This window comes from Mustela erminea, chromosome 7 (assembly GCF_009829155.1).
Source record: "Mustela erminea isolate mMusErm1 chromosome 7, mMusErm1.Pri, whole genome shotgun sequence".
Taxonomy (NCBI): Eukaryota; Metazoa; Chordata; class Mammalia; order Carnivora; family Mustelidae; genus Mustela; species Mustela erminea.
In genome coordinates, this window is record NC_045620.1 from 70,781,204 (window position 1) to 70,804,965 (window position 23,762).

The 23,762-nt window shown below is 41.1% G+C and overlaps 1 protein-coding gene across 31 annotated transcripts in view; it reads right to left on the reverse strand.

Annotated features, from left to right (window-relative positions):
- The window catches only part of NRXN1 (neurexin 1), a 1,166,070-nt gene that overhangs the window by 439,355 nt on the left and 702,953 nt on the right, over nt 1-23,762 (reverse strand). For 2 of the 31 annotated variants that reach the window (XM_032352100.1, XM_032352098.1), the window contains exon 1: nt 4,200-5,508. The exons of 27 other annotated variants lie outside the window; for them this stretch is intronic. In XM_032352100.1, the coding sequence (XP_032207991.1) occupies nt 4,200-4,464 (265 nt within the window). In that variant the 5' untranslated portion in view covers nt 4,465-5,508. Of the gene's footprint in view, nt 1-4,199; nt 5,511-23,762 lie in introns of those variants that run through there. 2 more of the 31 variants (XM_032352101.1, XM_032352099.1) reach the window with 2 other exon arrangements.

The following is a 23,762-nucleotide window of genomic DNA, read 5'->3' on the forward strand; positions in this document are numbered from 1 at the left end:
TGTTTTGGGTCAAACCTATGAGTTAATTACCAGAAAATCTAAATTTTTCTTGAACACTAAGTGTATTGCAAGAGGTTTTGCTAACTCTCTTTGTTAGACAAAGGAGCAAAAGGATCACTAAATCATACAGCAACTTATGTCTCAGAAAAACAAAAGATAAATGAAACCCTCCTTAGCAAAATCAATGAAGTGAGCAGTGGGACATCAGTGAGGTGGCCATACTCTATCTTAAAGTATTCACTATTGTTAGTACATGTAGGAAGCAAAAGGCTAGACTTTGGTCCCTGTGATAATTTCTTCTCCAAGATCTCAACCATTAAAGCACAAGGTGGACCCTTTCAGTTGCGCGGGGCTTTGGAACATGAAGCCTTGATTCTAACTCCTCTCTTTGATCAGAGATTCGACTTCATTTTTCTGTGCTCCTGTGGTATCTCTCAGTATCCTTACAAGGAAAATGTTATTCAAACTCCCTCCAAAATGGACAGCTCCTCTTAGAAGTTAGTGTATGTACAGAAGTGCCTTAGAATGAGAACCATTATACATTCAAGATATAATTATTATTCTTATATAACAGCATTGGGCTACTTCAATTACAAACCACACTTTTAAAATCTGTTAACATTCCCTTCTGGGAAAGCCCTTTTGCCCTTTAATATTATAAGCTAATCATGACAGTATAATTTCCGGAGCTCATATTTGTGGGAGGAGAATGGCTAGCCCTGGTGTGCTCAGTTGTATGATGGCTTTCTCTTTCTTTTATCTCCTGAAATTACTGAGAGGCTCAAAGCTAATTTCTGAAAGTATGCAGAGGCTCCTAGGAAAGCCAGGAGAAGAGATGGGAACCCAAGCACTGCGCTGACATCATTCTATGCTTGGCACATATAGCCCATCGCTAAAGAAATACTAACTGAACACACTGGTTTATTCTGAACTCTCGCTGGCTTTAAGTAGCATTCTTAATTATGAGAAGGCTTGCTTTTTATCATTTGCAGTCATTCCATTCTCTGGTTTTTTAAATGAAAATATAATTTTTATGGCAGTGTTCTCATCACTTATATTTTTAAGAACAAGCAAAAAAAAAATGGATTCTGTGGTGATCTGAAAACCTGCTTCTCATATGCATTTTTAAAAAAATCCTCATCATAATCTCTGCAACTGGGTCAGCTTGCATAAAGATGCTCAGGGTAGCCAGGAGCGATTTCAGCACCCTGCAATCCTTGTAAGTGACACCTCATAATAGTGCAAATGAAGCATGGCAAGATGAGAAAATGAAGAAGAATGAACCTGGATAGTCAACGTAGCAGTTTTCAAAACATAGAGGATAGACTCAATTTTACTCCCTAAAATACACCACACATGATTTTTCTTTTACATGTTCAAGCATATACACACTTTCCCTATTATGAGAAAAAAATGTTTTAGGATTCCAAGAAATTCTAAAACAAAAAACCAGGCTGGCTGATTTGTTCATCAACATATGTACGTTTTCAGTAGTCTGGGGAATTTTGAACTCAACCTCATTTACACCTGCCTTGATTTTCGGCTAGGAATCTATGGCACTGTCATTCCCCTCTGCTCTTCCCCTTCACCCTCGTTGTTAGGCTCAAAGATTATTTCCTTGTGGGCCCTTAGCCTAATGAGCTGAATGGTCAGGCAGTTTATTGATCCAACAAATTCCACATCACCTCTTTCTTACTAGGTTTCTTCTAAGCCACCACCCTGCCTGCCCAACTCTCAGCCCCTCTGCATTCCCACCGTACACCTTTCCATCCCCCACCCGGAGAAGATTATTTCATCCATAATATTTCTTGATTGTTCTCTAGCCAGGGTTAATTCCCTCTTTTCAAGGAAGGACAGGGATGAAGTATGAAAAATTCACAGCAGCTTTTCTTTGGCAGAGGCTGGCTACTGACAGGGAAGTTTGTTACTCGGATTTAAAAAAAAAAAAGAAATCAGAAATCTTCCTCCCGAAGTACGGGTAAGGAGGGTGGGTAAAGTTTCAAAAACAAGTATGTCCGTACAATACAACCTTCGAAGGAAAGAGAAAGTTCTCTGACCCAAAAGAATAATATCAACCACTGTTCACATACGATTTTCTCCACTATCTCCTATCCTTTCCTTTTTATCAATGATAGATGTGCCTAGTTTTTCATTCACATACGGAGACAATCCCTGTATTCTGGAGGGAAAGAAATGTTTGTAAAGACCAGCAGACGGCGCCTGACTGGGGCAGGAGCTGCAGTGGGAAGGGGAAAAGGAGTGCCGGCTCTGCGGCAGGGCCCCTTCGTGATCTCCTCTCTCGGTTTCCCCAGGGCGCTCCCTGTTCAGCTGCCTCAGCCCTCGGGAGAGACAGAGCCACGGAAAAGGAGAAGTTAAATGCATATGAGATGATTAGCCAAGCACTTCCCACTGGTACAATTAGGCGCCCCACCCCTTCGCATACCCCCATCTGGCTCACCTCACCCACCCACGCTGTCTGCCCCTCCTGCACCCTGACTTGCCTTCCTCCCACGGGACTCTCGCAATTCTGAACAAAGGCAGGGCAGTGGGTGAGAACAGCACCCAGGGAAAAGGAGCAACAAGGTCCTGGAATACTGTGAGAAAGTGGTGAGAGCAGCAGAAACTCCTCATGCTTTCAAATGGATCTAGCCTCTCCGTTATTTAGAGCTAAGAAGCCCAGGTGTGCCGCATCACTCCTCTCCAGCCTGGCCACTCTGAACTAGAGAAAATTCTTGAGAGGGACCTGAGGGAAAGAAGGGAAGGGATTCCTAGGACCCACGGTGAGGTGTGTCTCTAAGCCACTCCTAAAATGAGGTGTCAAGAGGATTTGTTCTCACTTCACTTAGGTTAAGCTATAGCTCCTCCTATCTAACCAGAATTGTCCCTAGGTAGGAAGCCTGTCCCTGAGGAAGGGGTATAAGCAGCAGCTGCTCTGGGGAGAAGATTTACCTAAGGAGAAGGGCAAAGGACATAAAGCTGAACCAAGTCTGAAAGAGGAAGGGGCCCCTTAGGGAAAGGGGGGGGGGCGGTTGTTAAGTCTCCACAACTTTCTTGCCCTGCCTTTTCAAGTAGCAGACTCAGCACTGGGAGAGAAGAAACAATGGTACTGGGAAAGACTCACCAAAACAGTTTGAGGTTTTATTTATTGACAGTTCAGGGAATCTGCAATAGGCACTTATCTGAAGATGAGAGGAACCTGGCCTTATATTGTTGGCCACTCTGGAGAAGAAACCTACCAACCACTCTGCTCTTTACAAAGGAAACGGGTCAGGAGAATAGTTTCTTTGGACTCCAACTTCTCCTCCAGGCAGACCTCCTGGCTTAATCCAGCCAGCGCTCACCCACCTGCCCTCTTTGGGAAGCACTAAACTCTTCAGTAAGAAGGAAGCAGGACCTCCCTAATCCCAAAAGCCTTCAGACAGGAACCATGGGATTTGGGATTGGGTAGCCAACCCTCTCTCTGCTCTGTTTAAAAAATAACTCAGTCCAATCACCAAGAAAGAGAAGTGTACTTGTGTGGGGGGTAGAGTAAAGGCACTGGTGTTCAAAGGTCCTCTCCAAGCCCGGTGGGCGGCTGCCCAGCACCGGAGAGGGTGCCAGGGCGACTCTCCTACCTTCTCCAATTAAGGCAAGAGGCGGGGGCAAAAGCAATTGGCAGCCTGCTGAGCGAGTCCTGGGACCAGCCGCTTCACTGCCACTGCGGTCTGGGCACACTTTGAAGGAATGTGCAAGCTGGAACCTCTCCCTCCCCCAGGCCTGGGAAAACGGGCATAAGGTGGGGCAGCACATACAGCACAGACAAAAGGTTCTGCAGAGTCCTCCTCTCTGTGGCGCTCAGGTCCCTCGGCTGAGCGCGGCGCCCCATCCGGCCACACCGAGTGACCTTCTGGCTAGTAACGCCCCTTTCCCGCGGGGCCCAAGCGCCCGGCCAGGGATGGTCCTTTCATAGGTGCCCACATCTTTTCTCCCGGCACCCCGACAAGAAACGCCCCTCCCACCCCTCACCACAAACACCCGCGACGCCTTCCCCCAGCCCCTTTCTATTGTCTTCAAAGAGATTAGTGGCTCCCACCAAACACACCCAAATGCACCTCCCTTTCTCGCGCTCCCATTTCTCTGAGCCTTAGGGGCCGAGAAGCGAGCGCAGGGTGAAAGGGAGAGAGGGAGTAACCCGCGAGAACTTGGCACCTCAGACCCACCGTGTCCGCCTCGCAAGGATGCCGGTGACCTGTAGATTGCAATAGGCACTGAATGATGCTTGCTGCTGCCATGGAAATGGTGGATGTGGTGCGCTCCCAAACTGGACGCCCCCCATGCCACTCCTAGGAGGCCGCTGAGGGTGAGCGGGACTATCCAGAGCAGGGCCAGGCGCCCCCCTGCGCCGCCGCCGCCGCCACCGCCACCACCGCCGCCGCCCCCGGGCGAGCCCAGCTCGGCGCCGCACCGGAGCATCCTCTGGTACATGGCGGGGCGCCCGCCGAGGGGCAGCCGCCGCGGGAGGCAAAGTTTGGGGCGCGGGGAGGGGAGAGGGCGCCGAGGAGCGGGCGGCTCCGGGTGGGCTGAGGGGCCGGCCGCCTCACCGCGCCAGAGCACCCATCCTCTCCCTCCTTCGGACAGTCTTCTCGGGGTCCTGGAGTCCGCCGTGCCTTGCACCCCAAAGAATCCGAAACATAGCCGATGCAAATGCAGCTGATGGGGGGCTTGTCCGGGAAGGCAGCCCCGGGAACAGCGAGCGCGGAGCGAGCGGCTGCTCCCAGATTTCCAGGGCTCCAGGTTCTCGAGAGATACTCCCAAAGAGTTTCGGGCGAGAGTGCGTGCCGGGGGGTGGGGAGCGGGGAAATTGTTTAAAGCTCCTCCCGGAGGGTCCTCACTTCTACATGACAGCCATCCACCGCGAATCCACTAGGTAAATCCATTTAGCATTGTGTGTGGGGACTGGGGAGGCCACTTCGCCGGCCCAACCTCCTTTCAAGGGAGAAGCAGACCCCATGAAATCGAGGCACCCCTTCCCTCCATTCAGCCCCGGCCGGCTCCCCGGATCGCGCCAGCCTCCCCCGGGCAGCGCGCGGAGCAGCGGCGCGCATCGCCTGCTCCCGAGGCAATCTCCGCGTCCGCCGCCTCCTGACACTTACGCCCGGCGAGGGGTTCAGAGGGAAGAGTGCACCCTTAGGAAGGAAGCGGGGATCGAACCGGGGAAAGAGAGCTGAGGAAAAGAAGCAGCAGACGAAAGAGGGGGCAGGGGGAGAAAAAAGAAAAAGAAAAAAGAGAAAAGAAAAGAAAAGAAAAACCACACACGCTGGCGAAGCGAGGGGCTCTATGCAAATCTGCAGTCTCCAAACAGCAAATCACTGAAGCTCGGATGCAATGCAGAGGACGAGCCTATGTAACGAGGGAGGCTGGTCTAGCTTCCCACAGAAATCGCCCTGCTTTGCCTCTCTCGAGCATTCTCCACACATCAAAGGGACACGTGTACGGCGATGCGGGGAACACCTAAAAAGCAACTCTCCCTCCTCTGCCAGGTGATCCCTCCGTCTGAATTACAACGGCAAATGGCACCCTTCCCCTACCCCTATGGTTTAGATGTAACCAGTGTTTTGAGAGCTCTTAAAAGGGAAAGAACCCGGCTCTTTTTATTGGACCAAACTTGTTCTGCCAGGTGTTCAAACCCAATCTGCTAAATATGGTTTGACACCGTCTACTCAAGTATCAGTTTTGGTGATCTGTTAATTACACATATTACTCATAACAAAGAGTCCTCATTCCCACTACAATACCATATCTCACATAAGGCAGTGGAAGTGCAGGGAACCAAAACACACAAGAAGGAGGAAAAAAAAAAAAGAAAAAAAGAGTGAATTTGGCAGCCAAGGAAGAGACAGAAAAAGAATGAAAGAGAGGAAGGAGACAGGTGGTAAAGAGGAGGAAAGTAGATAGAAACAGTGTGAATGAGATTGCTTGTACTTCAAACGTTTGGGGGATATTTAAGAACCCCCAAGATCCCTAGAGAAGCCCAGATGTGATGGTGTTTCATAAGGGTGGAGATCTGCCTTTCTCTCACCCTTTCTCATAAGGAAAATGGCAATGGGAAACAAAAATTCTTAAATCTAGTGCCTCCAAGGAAGAGAGCATATTTATATCCCGTGGATGAAATGCAACATCTTTAACTGGAAGCTGCATGTCCTGGATGAGAGACCAGCAAAGACAACACAACCTAAGAGTAAAAATCTAGGATAGCAAGTGGAGTTGGCAAAGAGGACCACAGTCACCAAGCAGATACGATTTAGGACTATGACAGAAATACCTCCCCAGTTTCCAAAACATGATAAAAACTGTGACATGTCTAGTGGCTGGACATTTTTCGTCTTTATTCCTATTTAAAAACAGAGGAAACAACTCTGATAAAGCACTGCTTCTCAAAGGCTCCTCACTGACTATATAATCCCTTAGATCAACAAATACAAAGTCCTGTATGGGGGCAAAAAAAAGTAATACCAGGAGGATTTGATTCACATCAGCCACTCATGGAAGTGGCGACTGAGACTTGTATATTGCCTCCTAGTTCATTCAGAGTCACCCTGGGACTTTGGTGGTCACTATGTAACCCCTGTCCAGGGGCCAACAAATCAAATCCGCAGCAATCCAGTATCTCACATTCCTGTCAAGCTTATATGATTCTACTAAAAAAATAATAATTCTTCAGTAGTTCACTGAATTGAAATGGCTTAGCCATGTTAGAGAATATGTTTTTATCTACTTAAATACACCATGTCTCCCAACTTCCCACAGCTGTTCAAAGAGCAACAGAACCTAAATTCAGCACCTTCCACTGTGTACTGTTCCTAGCTCATATCCCCAGGCCATTTTCCTCTTCATTTTGTTATTTTTTAGCATGAGTATTTTAATTCATTAGCCAAGGGTTGTGTATATTCATTTTTAATAAATCAAGTAAGCTTTAAAAGGAAAAGGAGAGCAAAATCATCCCAGAGGTATGGTTTTAAGACTCTATGTAATATTCTCATTGTGACATCTCATAGTATTAGTCTGGACAGAGTCCTGGATTGGGAGGTAAGAAACCTGGGTGGCATTCTTGGCCCTACCATTTACTGGTTATGTCACATTAGACACTTAGCCTCTCCCTGAGGCTCTGTGGCTTCCTTTATAAAATAGTCATGTTCCTATTTTTCCTAACAATCCCATAGGGCAGGAAGGCTATAATGCTATATTTAATGTGAGAGTACTTTAAAATATATCAAATCCTCCCCACAATTGAGGCACTATGTCTCTCCTCTCATGTGGGTCTAATGTATTTGAACTGGTTAGCCTGCACGATTCTTCAGTTCCTTTCCATTGGTAGGAAATGTAGAGCTTTGCATTGTTCCTCAATACCCTTGTATATGGTGTTGATCTGTCCTTGCCTCTCCAACCAGATGGTAGATTCCTGAAAGGGAGAGGAGTCAAGTCTTCATTTGAACTCCCTCACGAGCCAGGCATATGGGAAATGTAAGTTAGCCTCTTGGTGCATATAGTCAATTCTCACTATTCATCATAGTTATGGTCTATGAAGTCACTACTGGACAATGAATTACAGAACACTGAACCATTGCTCCTAGGTGGTGGATTCTTAAGGCCTCTGGTCACACCACTTTCATCAGCCAGTTAATACATAACTTTGTTTTATGTGTTTTTTCTTTTCTTTTTTTTTTTTTTTCTTTTTAAAGACACTTTATTTAATGTATTTGGGTTCTCGTTAACACTGAACCCACTGTCAACCTCACTATAATTCAAGCCTAAGTAAGGCTTAGGTAACATAATAACCTCTTTTCTCTGAAAGGCATACCACAGGCTTCTTATACTTAGGAATGTTAGAACTCTGGCACTACAGTTCAGGGCCATTTTAAACAGCGAAATCACAAAAACCGAAACCAAAACCCACAAAAAAACCACAGAAATGTGAAAACATGCCACTAAACAGAACACAAAAAAGAGCACCTGTTCATAGTATGAGGCAGAGTGTTGCCTTGTTTGGCCTCTGCTGGGAACTGGGTATTAGGGACTGAAATTCCTTCCCTTTCTGCGTGTGTCTGTTAATGACCACCCTCATGTCACTATTATTGATTTGGGAGTTACAAGTTTTAGTGAAGGTATGAATTCATATCTGGGTATAATGAGGACTTACTGTATTTGTTACTCTCTTTAAAAAAAATAGAGAAGGATGGGGCTGGGGCTTTGGAGAGTGATTTATATAAATTAAAACCACAGGAGTAGAGTAAGTAGAGAAGATTCTGGTGAACCTTCCCAAGAACATTCAATGAAGAAAAGGCTCTCCTGCCTGTCTTATATTGTCTCAGGGCTAGGGAGATAAAGGTGGGGTTAGGGAAAGGATGGGCCAGAAATCTCGGTTTTACTGGAGTCTCCAGAGCTAAAGAGTAAAGATTTATGGCTGCCTTCAAAGAAGACACCGTAGCTACAATATCCAGGCAGATGTTTGGGCACCTCTGTGATACCTTCGGGGCTCTGGGGTGAGTGCTGTGATACTGAGGCTGCAATATTTGTTACAAATCGTTGTAATTTGGCGGACAAAGGAACAACTCTCTGTTGAAAGAGGGTACAAAAGTCTCAAGAACAAACTTTTGCCTAATCTGGATGAAGCGAGTAGAGCTTGTGTTTACTCTTTATGTCTCTTGAGTTGGTCAGTCCTTGTGGTTATTGCATTGTGGTTACTGCATTATTTAAAGGAAACTAAGGCAGCAGCATCTGACAAATTATTGTCAGTTGAGTTAGGAACTGGTTGGAGGAGACATGGTGCTTGGCTGCCTGTAATTTACTCTTAAATATCTCAGCATAAACAGTGTAATATAAATGTGTGTTAGTGTTCTAAGTCCCAGGAATGTCAGCTGCCTTCCTCAGGAATGTATGCTCCAGTGTCTCAGCCAGAATTACAGAAGCCAGAGGTAGCTTCTAGAAGCCTTGCCTATCATCATCTCCAATCATGATGTGGCTTTGCTCATTAATTACAAAGTATGTCAAGAAAAGGTTATTACTTGTGAAATAAATGGCTTGTCAATTGGTGTAATGGAGGTTAGGAATGGGTTCTCTTTCATGAAATTATTAACATTCAAGATCAGTGGGTTAGCCAAAATATTTTACAAACACATGCTTTGCTTCTACTTGAATAGAGTCTGTGAATCTAAGAGATCTTTCACCTTTTACCATAAGGAATGGTGCCACAATAATAGTAATATTAAGAAATAACATATTCGTAACTGGCACAAGTCTGAGAGATATAAATGCGTTAGTTCGTTTAATCATCACAAAACCATAGGAAGTAGGTGCTTTTTTAAAAAAAAATCTCATTTATTTATTTGACAGACAGAGATCACAAGTAGGCAGAGAGGCAGGCCGAGAGAGAGGAGGAAGCAGGCTCTCTGCTGAGCAGAGAGCCCTATGTGGGGCTCCATCCCAGGATCCTGGGATCACGACCTGAGCTGAAGGCAGAGGCTCTAACCCACTGAGCACCCAGGTGCCCCAGTGGGTCCTGATTCTGATTCTGACAGATGATGAGCTGGTCACTGCCATATTTGCCAAATCCTTTTTGTAAGACATTTTTCATGTACCTAACAGAACCAAGAGCTGGAACTTCATTCACTTCCAGAATAGGCTATAAGATTTTGCTCCTACTTATTAATAAATGTCTGTTTCTGTAGCAGCAGTTGGTTTGCACTTTACATTCACTATGACCTGCACCTTTGGGAACTCTTGGAAATGATTAATGCTCCTCTGCCTCTAACCACTGTGGCTACTGAACTCTACCAAAAGAACGCAATAGCTGTGCATGGAAAATTGTCGTAGGCCCACTCATGGCTGATAATCTGTAATGAACAAGAAGTTAGGTAGCCTAAGCTGGACAACAGCATTAAGAAATGGGAGATGGGTCTGACAGCTGAGAGGAGAAAAACAAAGGAAATGGAAGGAGAGAGAGGACCATGAATGGAGAGAGAAGATGCAGAGAAATGGAAAAGGACAGGTCATTTCAAATTATTTTTTCATATTTTAAAAATCAACCCTTCTGTCTCAAGAAACAGGATGGTTGTCAGGCAGACACTTTCAACCTTTTCGTGTTATCCTTAAACTTAATTGGAAATTCTTACAGCTCAGTATTAAGCTTCTTAAATAGAAAAGTAGACACTAAAAGCAGCAGAGGGGAAGTATATTAAAACCCACAGGCAGCACCAATCTTTTAAAAATTAAAAATGAGGAGAGTGTCAGTCTTGCATTTCACATTTCTACTAATGTCAGCACAATGGAAAGGCAAGAAGACCCCACATATCCATCTCCCTGCATTTCTGAGTCAAGACTGAGAGAGAATAAAGAGGTAAAGACTCAGGAGAGGGTGTCATCTGTGAAGCTGTGGAGACAAACCTCTGACCCTGTTTCCTTTCTGGGTTAGTACAGGTCCCTGTGGGCATTCTGAGAAAGGATCTGAATAGGAGAGCAAGAGCAGTGAGAGTAAAACCAAACCAACCAGCCAACCAAGCAACCAAATGACAAAAACAAGAAAAAAATATGTCGGGGCTCAAAGCATCCCTGGAGCCCTACAGGCGTAATAATGTCACTGAAAAGTCAGGTTTATTTATGAAGTGTTTCCTTAACTGGAAGTTAAGGAAGCTGGAAGTGTACTTTCATCTCCCACCACACATAATCCAATCACAGATATAGACTGGTGAATACCGTCAGTGTAGCTATTACCTAGAACCTCCACACCGACATATCAAATGAGAGGGAGTAGTGAGAACCCAACACGATACCCAATTCACTCAAATTAAACGAAAGCCCGGATGTGCAGTTTGACTTGTAAAGCATGATTAGATTTATTCAAGCAAGGTTAGTTGCGTAATTTAGGGCTGTTTTATGATCTCTCTTTTCTCTTGACCTATTTAATAAAAATTTCATGTATGACATCCTACCTAAAATTTATTGGCTAGGCACCAAGGCGGGGTTATAGAAATTTCACTGCAACAGCATCTTTAAGTATTGGGGGCTTTTCTTGGGCATCAGCCAATCATATGTCATCTCTCAGTCACGGTCATCATAATTGTTTGTACAGTTATTTCAGCCAACTGATGTTGCTGACGCACTCTTCTGTAGGTTCCTGCTATGTGATGTGAATATATTTATAACATCGTGGAAGAACATGTGGCTTGACCGCCAGACTGTGAGTTTGAGTTCATCATTATTATTCATTTGACATTGGGTTTAATGGGCCCTTGCCCTGGTTTCCTCACCTGTAAAATGATTATAATGCTGTGTGTAATGGAATTGGAACAGTTTCCAAAATATATTAAGCACTAAATAAAACTTACTGTCATTTATTCATACGTACATGCTCTAGATCAGTGTTACAAACATAATGATGTGTATTGTGATTTTTTTCTTTAAAGGACTTATTTGTGAGAGAGAGAGAGCAAGTGCACAGGGGGAGGAACAGAGGGAGAGAGAATGCCCAAGCAGAAACCCTCTGCGGGGAGCAAAGACCGATGTGGGGCTCGATCCCAGGACTCTAAGATCATGACCTGAGCTGAAATCAAGAGTCAGATGCTTAAGTGACTGTGGCACCCAGGCAGGCGCCCCTGTAATGGGATTTTTAACGTAGGCCATTTCAAACTCTTCCCTACTTGCTCTACGGTCCAGTTTGGCCATCTCCCTGATAATCTTTTAGTTTAGTGTCTGTGTCTCTGTGGTGCTCAAACTTTAGTATCCTGGAGGATCATTAAAAGGATCTGTTACATCATAGATTGCTTTGCTTTTTTGATTCCCTTGCTATGTAGAGATACTAACGATTTGCATTCTTAACAAGTTCCCAGATAATGCTTATATTGCACGCCCAGGGGAACCAGATTTTCAGAACCACCACTCCATCTAAATGTCAAAGCCTTTGCCAAAGGTTTTATTAACCAACACTGGGCAAGTTTTTTAATCAGGCTCCTTACAAATAAAGTCACCTTCTTAGCAGTGTACTCAACGCAGACAACAGTGCTGCTCCCAGATCTCCTCTTTAAAACATTATTTAAAGACTTCAAGATGTCTACCATATAATCCTACATGTCCTCATCTCGCACCTTTCCTCTACTCTGTTCAGAATAAATGAATAAATAAATAAATAAATAAGTTTATTTTAAAACGAATAATTAATTAATTTTCTAAAGTGCTCTTCCACCCTATCTTTTGCATTTAAGCCCTTCTTCGTTTAGCCTGGCTAGAGACAGGTAGACACTACACGAGGGCTCAGTTCCGATGCTATTAACTTATTAGCCACATGGCCTTATGCAGGTTATTTAAATTCAGTTTTCTTACTTGTAAAAGGGGCTTGATAATGGTACAGTTGTTGCAAAGATTAAATGAATTGACAGATGTAAAGTACTTAGAATAGTGTCTGGTACCTAGTATATACATGTATTAACATGTGCTTGTTTTAAAATTTTATTTACTTACCTACTTAATTTATTGAATAGGTTATTCTTTCCTCTTCTTTTATGATACGGGGAAGTAAATCAGAAATGATGAGAATGTCTGTTTCCATATTAAACCTGACACTGGCCACCCAAATAGTCCATCACCATAAAACAAACACACATACAACATAAATACAAATCCCTTTCAGGTTCTTTCTTATCAGGCCTCCTGTCTGACCAGCAATGGCTACAGGACAGTCAGCAACCCAACCCAACAACCTGGGATCTGTCTGCCTGCCCTCACCAGCAGTCTGCCAAGCAGATCCATCACTGCAGAAGAAAGAAGCATGGGATTGTAGCGAACAGAGCTAGACTTGGCAACATAACTATAAGGCAAGTTAGGGAGATATAAAAACTGACACACAATTTGCAAATTCCCTAGTAAATATAGATATCCAAATCCAGAACCAGACATCACACATGTATGACGAGCTCAACTCCCTGAAGGCCCAAGCACTTAGAACATAAACCAATTTGATCTATCCTTATGAATATATGTTCTGGGACGTATATGGCCATTTTACGGCACAGAGAGGAATTTAATCATGCAATTTGAATTGAATCTCTAAATAGGTTTGTCTGGGATCTATAATCTAATCCCCTTTCAATTCAGGATAAATATATTGGATTACACATTTTGTCAAGAGTGATTTTTTTTGACGTTAGTACTATAGTTAAGTTAGTACGACTATCATACTACAATTACCTGTTTTCTGGGTAAAGTCAAAGTTCTTTAACATGGCATATTAAGCTCTTCAAAATTTGCCCCCACCCTACCTCTTGCTGTCTTTTCTTCATCTCAACTTCTTTCACCTCCCCTACAAACATCCTTGGCTCCAGCCACAGAATATTTCTCTTCCTGGAAATACACTGTAGTCATTTCCCACTGCCCCTGCTGTTCCTTTAGTAAAAATCATCTTTTCTCTCTTAATACCTCATTCATTCTTCTGCCAAATTTTAACACATAAGTCTCCATTGGAACTTTTTCTGAAATTTGTCAGTTATTTGCTACTTTCTCAAGTGCAGACTATCACAAATACCACCCCCCCCCCAAAATACCTGGGATATGTAAAAAAGTATATCCACATTATTATTGTGCTGGATGAATACAGTATCAAACTTACTGGTTAAGTCTATCTTCATGTTTAGGAGTTTAAAATAACCAAAACCAACAGACAAAGGAAACAAATCATCTTCAATTTATCCTTACAGGCTTTTGGTTAGCTCTTTTATTGCCTAAAATATATAAGAAATTTAGGCTGAACTCTGATTTGAATGCTAAATAAATTGGTTTTGAAGAATAAGGGAATTTGTTGTCATATTTTCCTACTCATGCTATAAACAGATGTCTTTCTTTCTTATACTATGTAAAAAGAAGAAAAAAAAAATACCACCCAGCAAAGATGTTTGCTGCCAAGCTGAATTGCAGAGCAAACATTTATAGGCAACTTATAAATCCCTGAAAATAGGATTTTATAATGGAAATACTGGCACCATTTTAACTATAGCCATTCAAGTAATATCACCATAGCAGAATTTATAATCTAATATACTCGTTCTGGGATGGACGAGAGATTAAGCTTATATGTGTCAGAAACTTTCAGTGGCTCTGTTCCAATTGCATGATCATTCCACAGAGTTCAAATCTCTTGAAATATTTATTTCAAAATGAGTAGTATGTGCTTCCAAACATTTAATCTTAAAAGACAGATTATATTTTTTATACTTGTATGAGGAATATATGACCTCTGAGGCATTTCAAAAAATCATTAATCACTGAGGAGGTTTTTTTGGTTCTTGTTTTGTTTTGTTTTGTGTGGGGGGGTTGGTTTTGGGGTTTTTTTGGTCTTCTTTTTCCTTCATGAAAGAATTACTTTCCTCAGATTTTCTCTGTTCTATTGCTGAGATGATTCCCCCAGAGAACTGTGTGTTTATCTTGACAGGTGTTAGTAGATCTGTAGACCTCTGTGGAATTGTTCCTAGCTGCACTGAGGTACAGTAGAAAACATTACATCTACAAACTAATGAACTTACCTTACCGCATTCTAAATAAAATAAACCACACAGCAAGTGAAATTAATCTGCTAATGTCTTTCTAATGAAGCTTTCATTAGGCATATGGTGTGGTCTTCAATATTTAACACATGATAGTATTAAAGAATACCTCATGATTTTTAAAAAGCATACCTGATGACTGCCACATATATTATTTTCCAATGAACTAGTTTACCCTCATTGTCTTTAGGTCCTTAATCAAAGTGATACAAGAAACATTTCAAATATTTTATATCCAAATGGAGAGAAGAAATAAATGTCCCATCTACATTTACCCTTAAATAATTAAAACTAGATTTGCTGTTCTAATTTTTAAGGGTGGAGAAAGCTTTCAATTTTCTGTGCAATGTAAAGACTCACATACTAATAAAAATTAGGAGGCAGATATTGAAAATGAAACTACTTAGGTCCAATTTACAATGTTTTGCCTTAAAATAATGCTACCTCCTATAACAGCAAACACCAGTTTTCGTTGTGGTGAAAACTGGACACTTTGATGGGCAATGGAAGATCAATGGCCAACACCATTAGTATCCCTTCATTTTGGCAACATTTTGATTTGTCATTTGTTAAGAAAATAATCTGAAGCATCTGGCAGGAAAGACTACCTATGTCCAAATATCCCCAGTTTTGGAGCATGTGCTATTCCATTCCAGCTAATATTTCTAGTATCACATAGAAGAGCCACACAAAAGTCACCTCCTCACCGTGACACTATGCCAAAGTCTTAAATCCTCATTTGAGGCTCCCATGTAAATTATCTCCTGCTTTGGTATAATCATAGTTCTCCAACTGAGACTTGAGGATCTTACTGTCATTATTTAAATTTACTTATTTCAACTACTATTCACTGCCAACCAATAAGAGGTAAGAAGACAGACATGGTAAAGGTGGGTCTTTTCTCCTTCCGCAGTAGCAGCCAGAAACAGTATAAAAGCAATGGATCATGAAGAAAAGCAATTTCCTACTTGAGGGATTAGAGAGTACCCTCTCTTGTACTGTTAAATCAAAGTTTTAGTTATTTTTTCAAGTAATACTGATTTTTTTCAATTTACATGTATAGTCTCTGGAGAAGCTGCAAGGGACCCAAGAACACAGACCCTCTCAACCAATCAATAAAAGAGAGAAAGAAAAGGGGAAAAAAAAAAGGCAAAAAAAAAATGCCCTCCTTTATGTTCTACTGCTCTGAGCAAGCCTTTTACACAGCATGGGGGGGAAAAAAGAAGAAAGAAAAACAAACAAAATTGGAAATCGCTACACAAGCTAAAAATATTCAAGGAAGAATTTGAACTGATATGTGAGGCTTTTTTCTTTTCTTTCCTTAGGAAAAATAAAGGTGATTTCTATTTTCAAGCAGCTCCCATTAGCCAGCATTAGAAAATTGAAAACTATGCAAATTTCAGCAAATGTTTGCTTCATCTTTTAGGTTCACAAGAATATTAACCACTGCTATTAGTATTACATTCCAATTTGAAGAAGTTTGTAGCACAAAACTGTGCCCTGGAATATCATGTGAAAATCGTAATATAAAATGCATTTACATGCCAGGAGCAGTAACACACGCTCTGAAAAACAATCTGAGGGTTTTGAAGGGACGGGGGGTGGGAGGTTGTGGTACCAGGTGGTGGGTATTATAGAGGGCACGGATTGCATGGAGCACGGGGTGTGGTGCAAAAATAATGAATACTGTTATGCCGGAAATAAAAAAAAAAAAGAAAAAAAAAAAGAAAAGCATAATAGCTTTATACCAACAAAAATAAAAAAAAAATAATAATAATAATGGCAAATAATAGTTCCATGTATAAAATGTGGAGGAGGAAACTCACGAGCCTGTTTTCACAGATCACCCTCCCCCCTCCCCCTGCTTATTTGAGGCTTATTGCTTCTATGAGTCATGTTTATGGAAACTGCATATTTTCTACGCTGAAAACTGTCATGTCACATAATTAAAAACAAAGAGTCCCACAACTAAATAATAAGGTTGTGATAAAACCTTATAATTTATTTCAACTTATTCCTCAGTCGTCCAATTTTATCTGCCTCCATTCTAGCCTTCACGCTGCTAACAGATAGTTGAGGTACAGTGGTTGATTAGTGGACAAAACTCTAGCTTTTCTTTTAATTGCCTGTCTTTCTCTATTTTTTCTTTTTTTTTTTTCCAGTTTGTCAAAACAGGATGCTATTAAGACTTTTTTTAAAAAACTTTACAGCCTATAGAGACATTAAGAGCAGGAGAACAAGTATATTAACGTAGTAGATATTTTCCATCTTATATATCACTGGAGTAATATTTTCTAAATTTGGTGGGATAGTCTACTGTATAAAGTAGGAAATTATTTATGAAAATTAAAGTGATTAAAAACCATACACAGAGACCAAATTAGAAGAGAACAGATCTATTACAACCCAGCAGAATAAGATTTGTCTGTTGCAATCACATAACCTTAGATTAAGGTTGATGTAGTTCAGCATGGCTGAGGTAAGTAGGATTTGGAGGGATGAATGATATTTTCACCCAGTGCAAATTACTCAATCCAATAATAAACTGATAAAAACTGGTTAGTTTGGCCAATGAAATTTTAATCTACTGGGCTTCCAGGAATGGGAATTGAACAACAACAACAACAACAAACAAGAAAAACAAAACAAAATAAAAGCAAGACTTAGACTGCTGATAGGTTACAGAATGGAAAATACGTTGTGATTTCCCAGACAGTATAAAAATATGATTTGTAATAAGATTCAACTCTAGCACTAAAGAGTCCTATGGTTTCCCATGACTCACTAGGCACTATCTATATATGAATACCAAGATTCATTTTAAAAATTGGTGACTGCTCAGTTATAGTTTTTTGGGGGACAGCCCAGTCCTTGGCTTGCAGATCAAGCTATCAATCTAGAAAAACAGTTGTAGCAGATACTTTTAGTTTTGTATGCAATATCTATTTTGCCTTTTCCCTGGCAAATTGAACCAATTATTTTGGAGGGAGAGGGAGGAATAAAGTACATAGGATGACAAATATGCTTCACTAAAAATACTTGCTTTCCCAAACCCCTTTACAGTCAGAGTGCCTTTGTGACCCAGTTAATCTTCAGGAAATGTAAACAAGAAGGCATTGGGGTTGTTTTTTAAAAAGTCGTATTTGGATAGCATGTCCCTTGAGGCTTTTTGCCATAAAACCTTATTCTTCCTGTCCCAGATGCAGATTCAATACCCATGGGAAATACCCATTCTGAGACCATGACAAAATGACACTGTGAGGATAAAGAAACAAGAAGACAGAAGGAGCCAAAATACTTGATGTTTTCCTGCAGGAGTTACACTAGCCCTGCGTCACCTAACAATGGACTTCTTCTTAGATTTGAAAAAATAAACCATCTGATGTAAGTCACGTTATTGGTGTCTGGAAGTTTGATGCATAACTAATATAACTAATTTCTTGGAAGGATGATTAGTTATATGAGTAAGTCAGCCATCCACCCTGGGCTCTAGGAGAGTCATTTATCCTTAAGGAAAGTAGGTGACATACTGCCCCAGAACTAATATTAAAAAGAGTGAGAATATGCTTTGGGTTTCTCCAGAACCACATGCATTGTGGAAAGTCAAGGCAGCTGTTTTAATACAGGGACCCATTAAAAGTGAAAATTGGGAAATAAAGCTACCCAAGGTCCTTAAACAAGAAGAAAATGGCATTTAGTAAAAAACGTTATGGAACTGAAGGGAATTTTTTTTTCTCCCCTCCCCCAGCATGCCAGAAAAAAAAAAAAAAGGAACATTCAATTTCTTAGAGTTAGGTAATTAGAGTCTGCAGAAAACACACACAACCAGGGGGTCTGTAAAGTGAGTGGTCTTATCTGTAATAAAATCATCTTCCCAGGCAATGCATCCAAGCGTGAGCAGGCTGGTATATATTTATTTGTGTGTTTGTTTATCAATGTATCTAATAATTTACTTATCAAATGGGTATTTATCAAGCATCTATTCTAAAGCAGATCCTGAGCTTGTCCAGGAAGAAGCCACTAAGGGCTTGGTTCTAGTTGAGGAAATGAACCTTTGGACTAACAGCCTCCTTATCTTGAGCTGGGCTGATGATCCCAAAACACTGAAGTCCGTGAAAGGATAATTTGTACATTGTGGCTTACAGGACTTTCCCTGTAGATGGAATCAAATTGGAACTGAAGGAGTGTTCTTACTTCTGCTAATACAGTTTCATACTGAGAGAGTTTCAAAGCAGCAATGCACACAACTCAGACATGCTTATTGACCAGGTGTTTACCACCTATTTGGCAAATGCTGTTTATGAAGTTTTTAAGAAACAAATATTGATCCAAACAATTCCCTTGAATTTAATATTCTGTCATTCTTCAAGGCCACTATTAACTTTGATGTACACATGCAATTACCTGTCTGTTTAAGGAGTTGAAATTGCCCTAACTCTTGGGCACCGCACCATGATTAAATGCATATAAGCAACAAGTGTTGACTAGGGCAGCCAGAAAACCACTGTGGCGGAAGATCGATAGTTACATTATATACCAAAGAATGTCTTTGTTACTGTTTCCTACAGTCCTCCAAAGTATGGATAAAAATTCAAAGCTGGACTTGATTTTTTCCTCTGCATACATGTTCATGCAAATGCAAATAAAAATTATCTAGGAAGATTCCAGAGAGCCCACAGAGGAGTGAAGATTGTTTAAATTATTATAGAGTTCTTAAAACACATCTTCAACTGGCAGGACATCCTTTCCATCAGACTCCCATATGCTTCAGAGCAGGAAAAATTAACAAGCATGAATGTAAAATCCTGCATGTAGGTTTGAGAAAATAAACAGCATAAACACAGGATGAGGGAAATCTGATGATGTTGTTAGTGTAAAAAAGAACTAGGGGACTGTTACTGAACAAAAATGTAGTAATAAGCAACAATTTGATACAATTGTTAAAAAGACATTTGCATGAACTAAAATCAAGCATGCAGTTCATTTATCTGAACTTTACTTAAGATACATATGGGGTACAGTTTGACATACTGGGTACCCCATTTTAAAAAATACATTGAGGGGCTCCTGGCTGGCTCAGTTGGTGGATTATGTGACTCTTATCCTCAGGGTGTGAGCTTCAGGGCCACATTGGACATAGAGTTTACTTTAAAAAAATATTTATTTATTTATTTATTTATTTATTTATATATATATATAATACATTTTATGTATATAAAAATACATTGGTAAACAGAAGAGTGACCAGAGGCTCAGAGGAGCCAGGTTCAGTCAGGTGTAGCAGAGATCAGGGGGAATAATTACAAACATCCTCAAACACTTGTTGGGCTTTCATACAGAAGAAATGCTTTATGAATCTATTCTTTATTTTTTTTAAGATTTTATTTATTTATTTGACAGAGATCACAAGTGGGCAGACAGGCAGGCAGAGAGAGGAAGGGAAGCAGGCTCCCTGCTGAGCAGAGAGCCCTATGTGGGGCTCAATGCCAGGACCCTGGGATCATGACCTGAGCCTCAGGCAGAGGCTTTAACCCACTGAGCCACCCAGGTGCCCCTATGAATCTATTCTTTACTGGCTTTGTAATTAGAGGAAGGCCCAATAGATGGAAACCCATTCCTTTGTAAGAAGATATTAGTGCTCAAATAAGTGAAGTGAAGGTTCCAGAAAGAACTGTTTAGAAACTGAGAATTTGGAACTGATTGGCATTCCCACAAGGGACTTTCTGATTTATTCCCCTGTCCTGGAATCTTGCCTGTGAGCCTTTCCTTGGATAAGCAAATGATGAAGCTTGTGAGAAGAGATAAAAAGAACTTTAATCTAATTGTCAGCCAAGGAAACTAAGAGTAGATTCCTATGTGAGAGTTGCAGAGAAAGAACACAAAGGCTACCCTCTGAAGTATTTGTGTATAGCCTGGTCAGGCAAGTAACTCATTCCCAAGTACCTTCTTGGGGAGCTAGGTAACTATCCACATGAAAGTAGACCTAAGTTTATTATCTAATATATTTTCAATCATATGTCTATAGCTCCAGGGAAATGTGTCCCATGTTCCATGAGGACCATAATACATCTAAGAAAAATAAAATAATTCTAACATAAAGAAACTGAGACTGCATGTCTCCCAGTTAGGAAGCCAAAAAAAAAAAAAAAAAAAAACCAGTCTAAGGGGAAGAGAGAAGATGAGATCTCATTGGAGAACATAGAAGGGCAAGGTCATGGCGATGTGAGAAAAAGGTGGGTAGTGAAGAAATCTCAGCAACCGCAGACACGAGGGAATGAGGACATGTGTAAAATAAACCAAACAAGCAAAGTAGCTCATTATATATTATGTATTTTCTATGTGCTTTCCATCAGACTCCTCTGCAATTAGACTGTACCATCCAAATTATGAATTTCTGACGAAGTTTATTATAGGCACTGCATTTGATCATAAATATAAAGAATTTTATCAGTACTCTCATTAAGCCTGAAATCTTATCCTTTTGTGCCAAATCACCTGGACAGATCTTGCAAAATGTTAAACACATCCTACAGTTCCAAGTAAACAGGCACAAATAAATTAAAATAGCAAGATCTTACCTGTCTTCGGTATTCTAGTGGAACTGATGTGCATCTACCCTATATACTTTTCATTTGAAAAAGTATCCAGTTTTTTAATGTTCTTTATGATTTTGGACTATAATTGCCCTCCACAACATCTCCTCTGGTCTCAAACACCCACATATCCGAAGCTAATTGGCATTTCTGTAGTAGGGGATACTGAAATACCCACTGACCCACAGCTCCCAGAGGATTTGTTACTTGAAGTGGTGGCCAGAATCTCCTCCCACCCATTTTTGTGAGCTGATGCTTCCTAAAAGTACACAGACCCAATCACGGTCATAATCTCCCAGTGCTGTAGTGGAGGAAAAGCGGGGAAGGCTCACTGAACCACTGAGAAAAAGGTTGTGGTGTAAACGAAGCAAATTCAAGAAGGCAGATAAAATACCAAAAGGATGACATAAAATGAGTAAGGACCATGGTTAATGGGCAGAGATAAACATAGCTCTTGAGAAAAGATATTACTTCTATTTACTGAAGACTCCTCATTTTCTAACTCTCCCAGAAAGTCTCCCTGTCCATTCTCCTACTCTGTTCACTTATTTTTGGTGCCATTTATGTGACATGACTTCAGCCCCCACGTATGGACACTGTGTGGACAGACACTGACTCTCCAGCTCTATCGCAGCCACGTTAGAAGGTCTACGTCATAAGCTGCTTTGATTCTCCATTTCATAAGCAGGTTTTTCTTTTAAAAATGCAGTCTGCTGCCCACTTACAGTACTAATGCATGAAAGTACAGTTTAAAATTGCACCTCACCCTGGATTTACTGAATTTCCGGGGATGTGCTCTAGAATCTGCATTTTTTAAAAAAGATTTTATGTATCTATTTGACAGAGACAAGTGAGAGAGGGAACACAAGCAGAAGGAGAGGGAGAAGCAGGCTCCCCGCTGAGCAGGGAGCTGGATGCAGGGCTTGATCCCAGGACGCTGGGATCATAACCTGAGCCAAAGGCAGATGCTTAATGACTGAGCCACCCAGGTGCCCCAGGAATCTGCATTCTTAACAAGAGACTGAAGAAAACTAGCATGCACCCTTATTTTCCAGCCAAAGGCCTTGCACAGAGCAGGAGCTTGTAAATGACTAGTACTGCTTTTAATATAATGCTTTCTGGCATGTCCATATGTATTTATGAGAAATTAAAAAATGCTGATTTATTCAAGGGGTCCTCTGTCTGCCACAAGATAGTAAATGCCTTGAGGGCTGATGTCCTACCCAGATGGTTCTTCGTAACTCCTTTTAATTTTTTTTCCTATAGCACTAGGTACTTCCTAGAATGCCCCATAAATGTTTATGATAAGGAGAAGAAAGAGAAAGGTGAAGGAGGAAGAATTGGGGGTGGGTGGGTAAATTTATGGCTGGGAAGCACAGATGGGGGGGTTATTCAGAAACTCCTTTACTTTGATGAACTGGAATTCAAAAGTGCTAATGAAGTCTCCACTTAATCCTTTTGACTTAATTCCTTTGCTCTACTCTTGCTAACACTGAGACTTAACCATATAATATTTTTGAGACTGATAAAGACTATATTGATCTCTATCTCCCTCCTTAAAATTGATTTAAAGAAGATCATTTCATTTCTATAAGCACATGTATGTTTGCATGTTTGTATATGTAATTATTCACATGGATAAACTCAGCAATGATCCCTGCCAATTAAGGGCAGTGTTAATGAGCTGTAAAATGGACTCACCCAGTCATCCATGCATTCCAATGGTCTCTTATTACAAAAGGCATTCCTCCTCTTTAACTCAGGTCTAACTCCCACACAAACCTTCTGTGCTCTTACTTTATTACAAATAGCCAAAAGTCAAAATTGGAAATTGACTTGAGAACATGTTGTTTATGCCCAAGCCAATAGCGAAATGAAGCTTTATTGCCTCTATTCTTCAGGATTCAGTTTTTTGAATTGTAAAAAGACCACCCCGCCGCCCCCCGCTCTCCACTTCCATTCCCTCCCAAGAATGGGTCCTATACTCAAGAGTTGCTTTTTAATAGAATCAAATATTTTATTTTATTTATTTATTTTTTTTGAGAATGGAAGACTCTATCTACATTAAACATCATCAAATCACAGCACCTTAATTATGATGATGCTGTGGCCTAGCAGGGTTACATGATTTACTCAGAGGTGCAAAGTTAATTAAATTACAGATCAGATTCTTATCCTAAGATCTATGAACAAGCTTCAAGGAGACCAAAAACCTTCAAAATGTATGCAAATTCTGTGTGCACTTATGTGCATTTCTATGGAGAGAGGATCCATCATTTTATCAGACTCTCGAAATGTAACTGAGATAGTCACTGTTGGTAGTGAAACTAATACAATACTTTTTAGAACTAAAGAAGGGGCACCTGGGTGGCTCAGTCCTTAAGCTGCTGCCTTCAGTTCATGTCATGACCCCAGGGTCCTGGGATCCAACCCTGCATTTGACTCCCTGCTCAGTAGGAAGCCTGCTTCTCCCTCTCCAACTCCCCCTGCTTGTGTTCCCTTCATCACTGTGTCTCTCTCTGTCAAATGAATAAATAAAATCTTAAAAAAGAAGAAAAAAAAGGAACTAAAGAAGAAAAGAGTTGAAGGTCATGTAACCTAAACT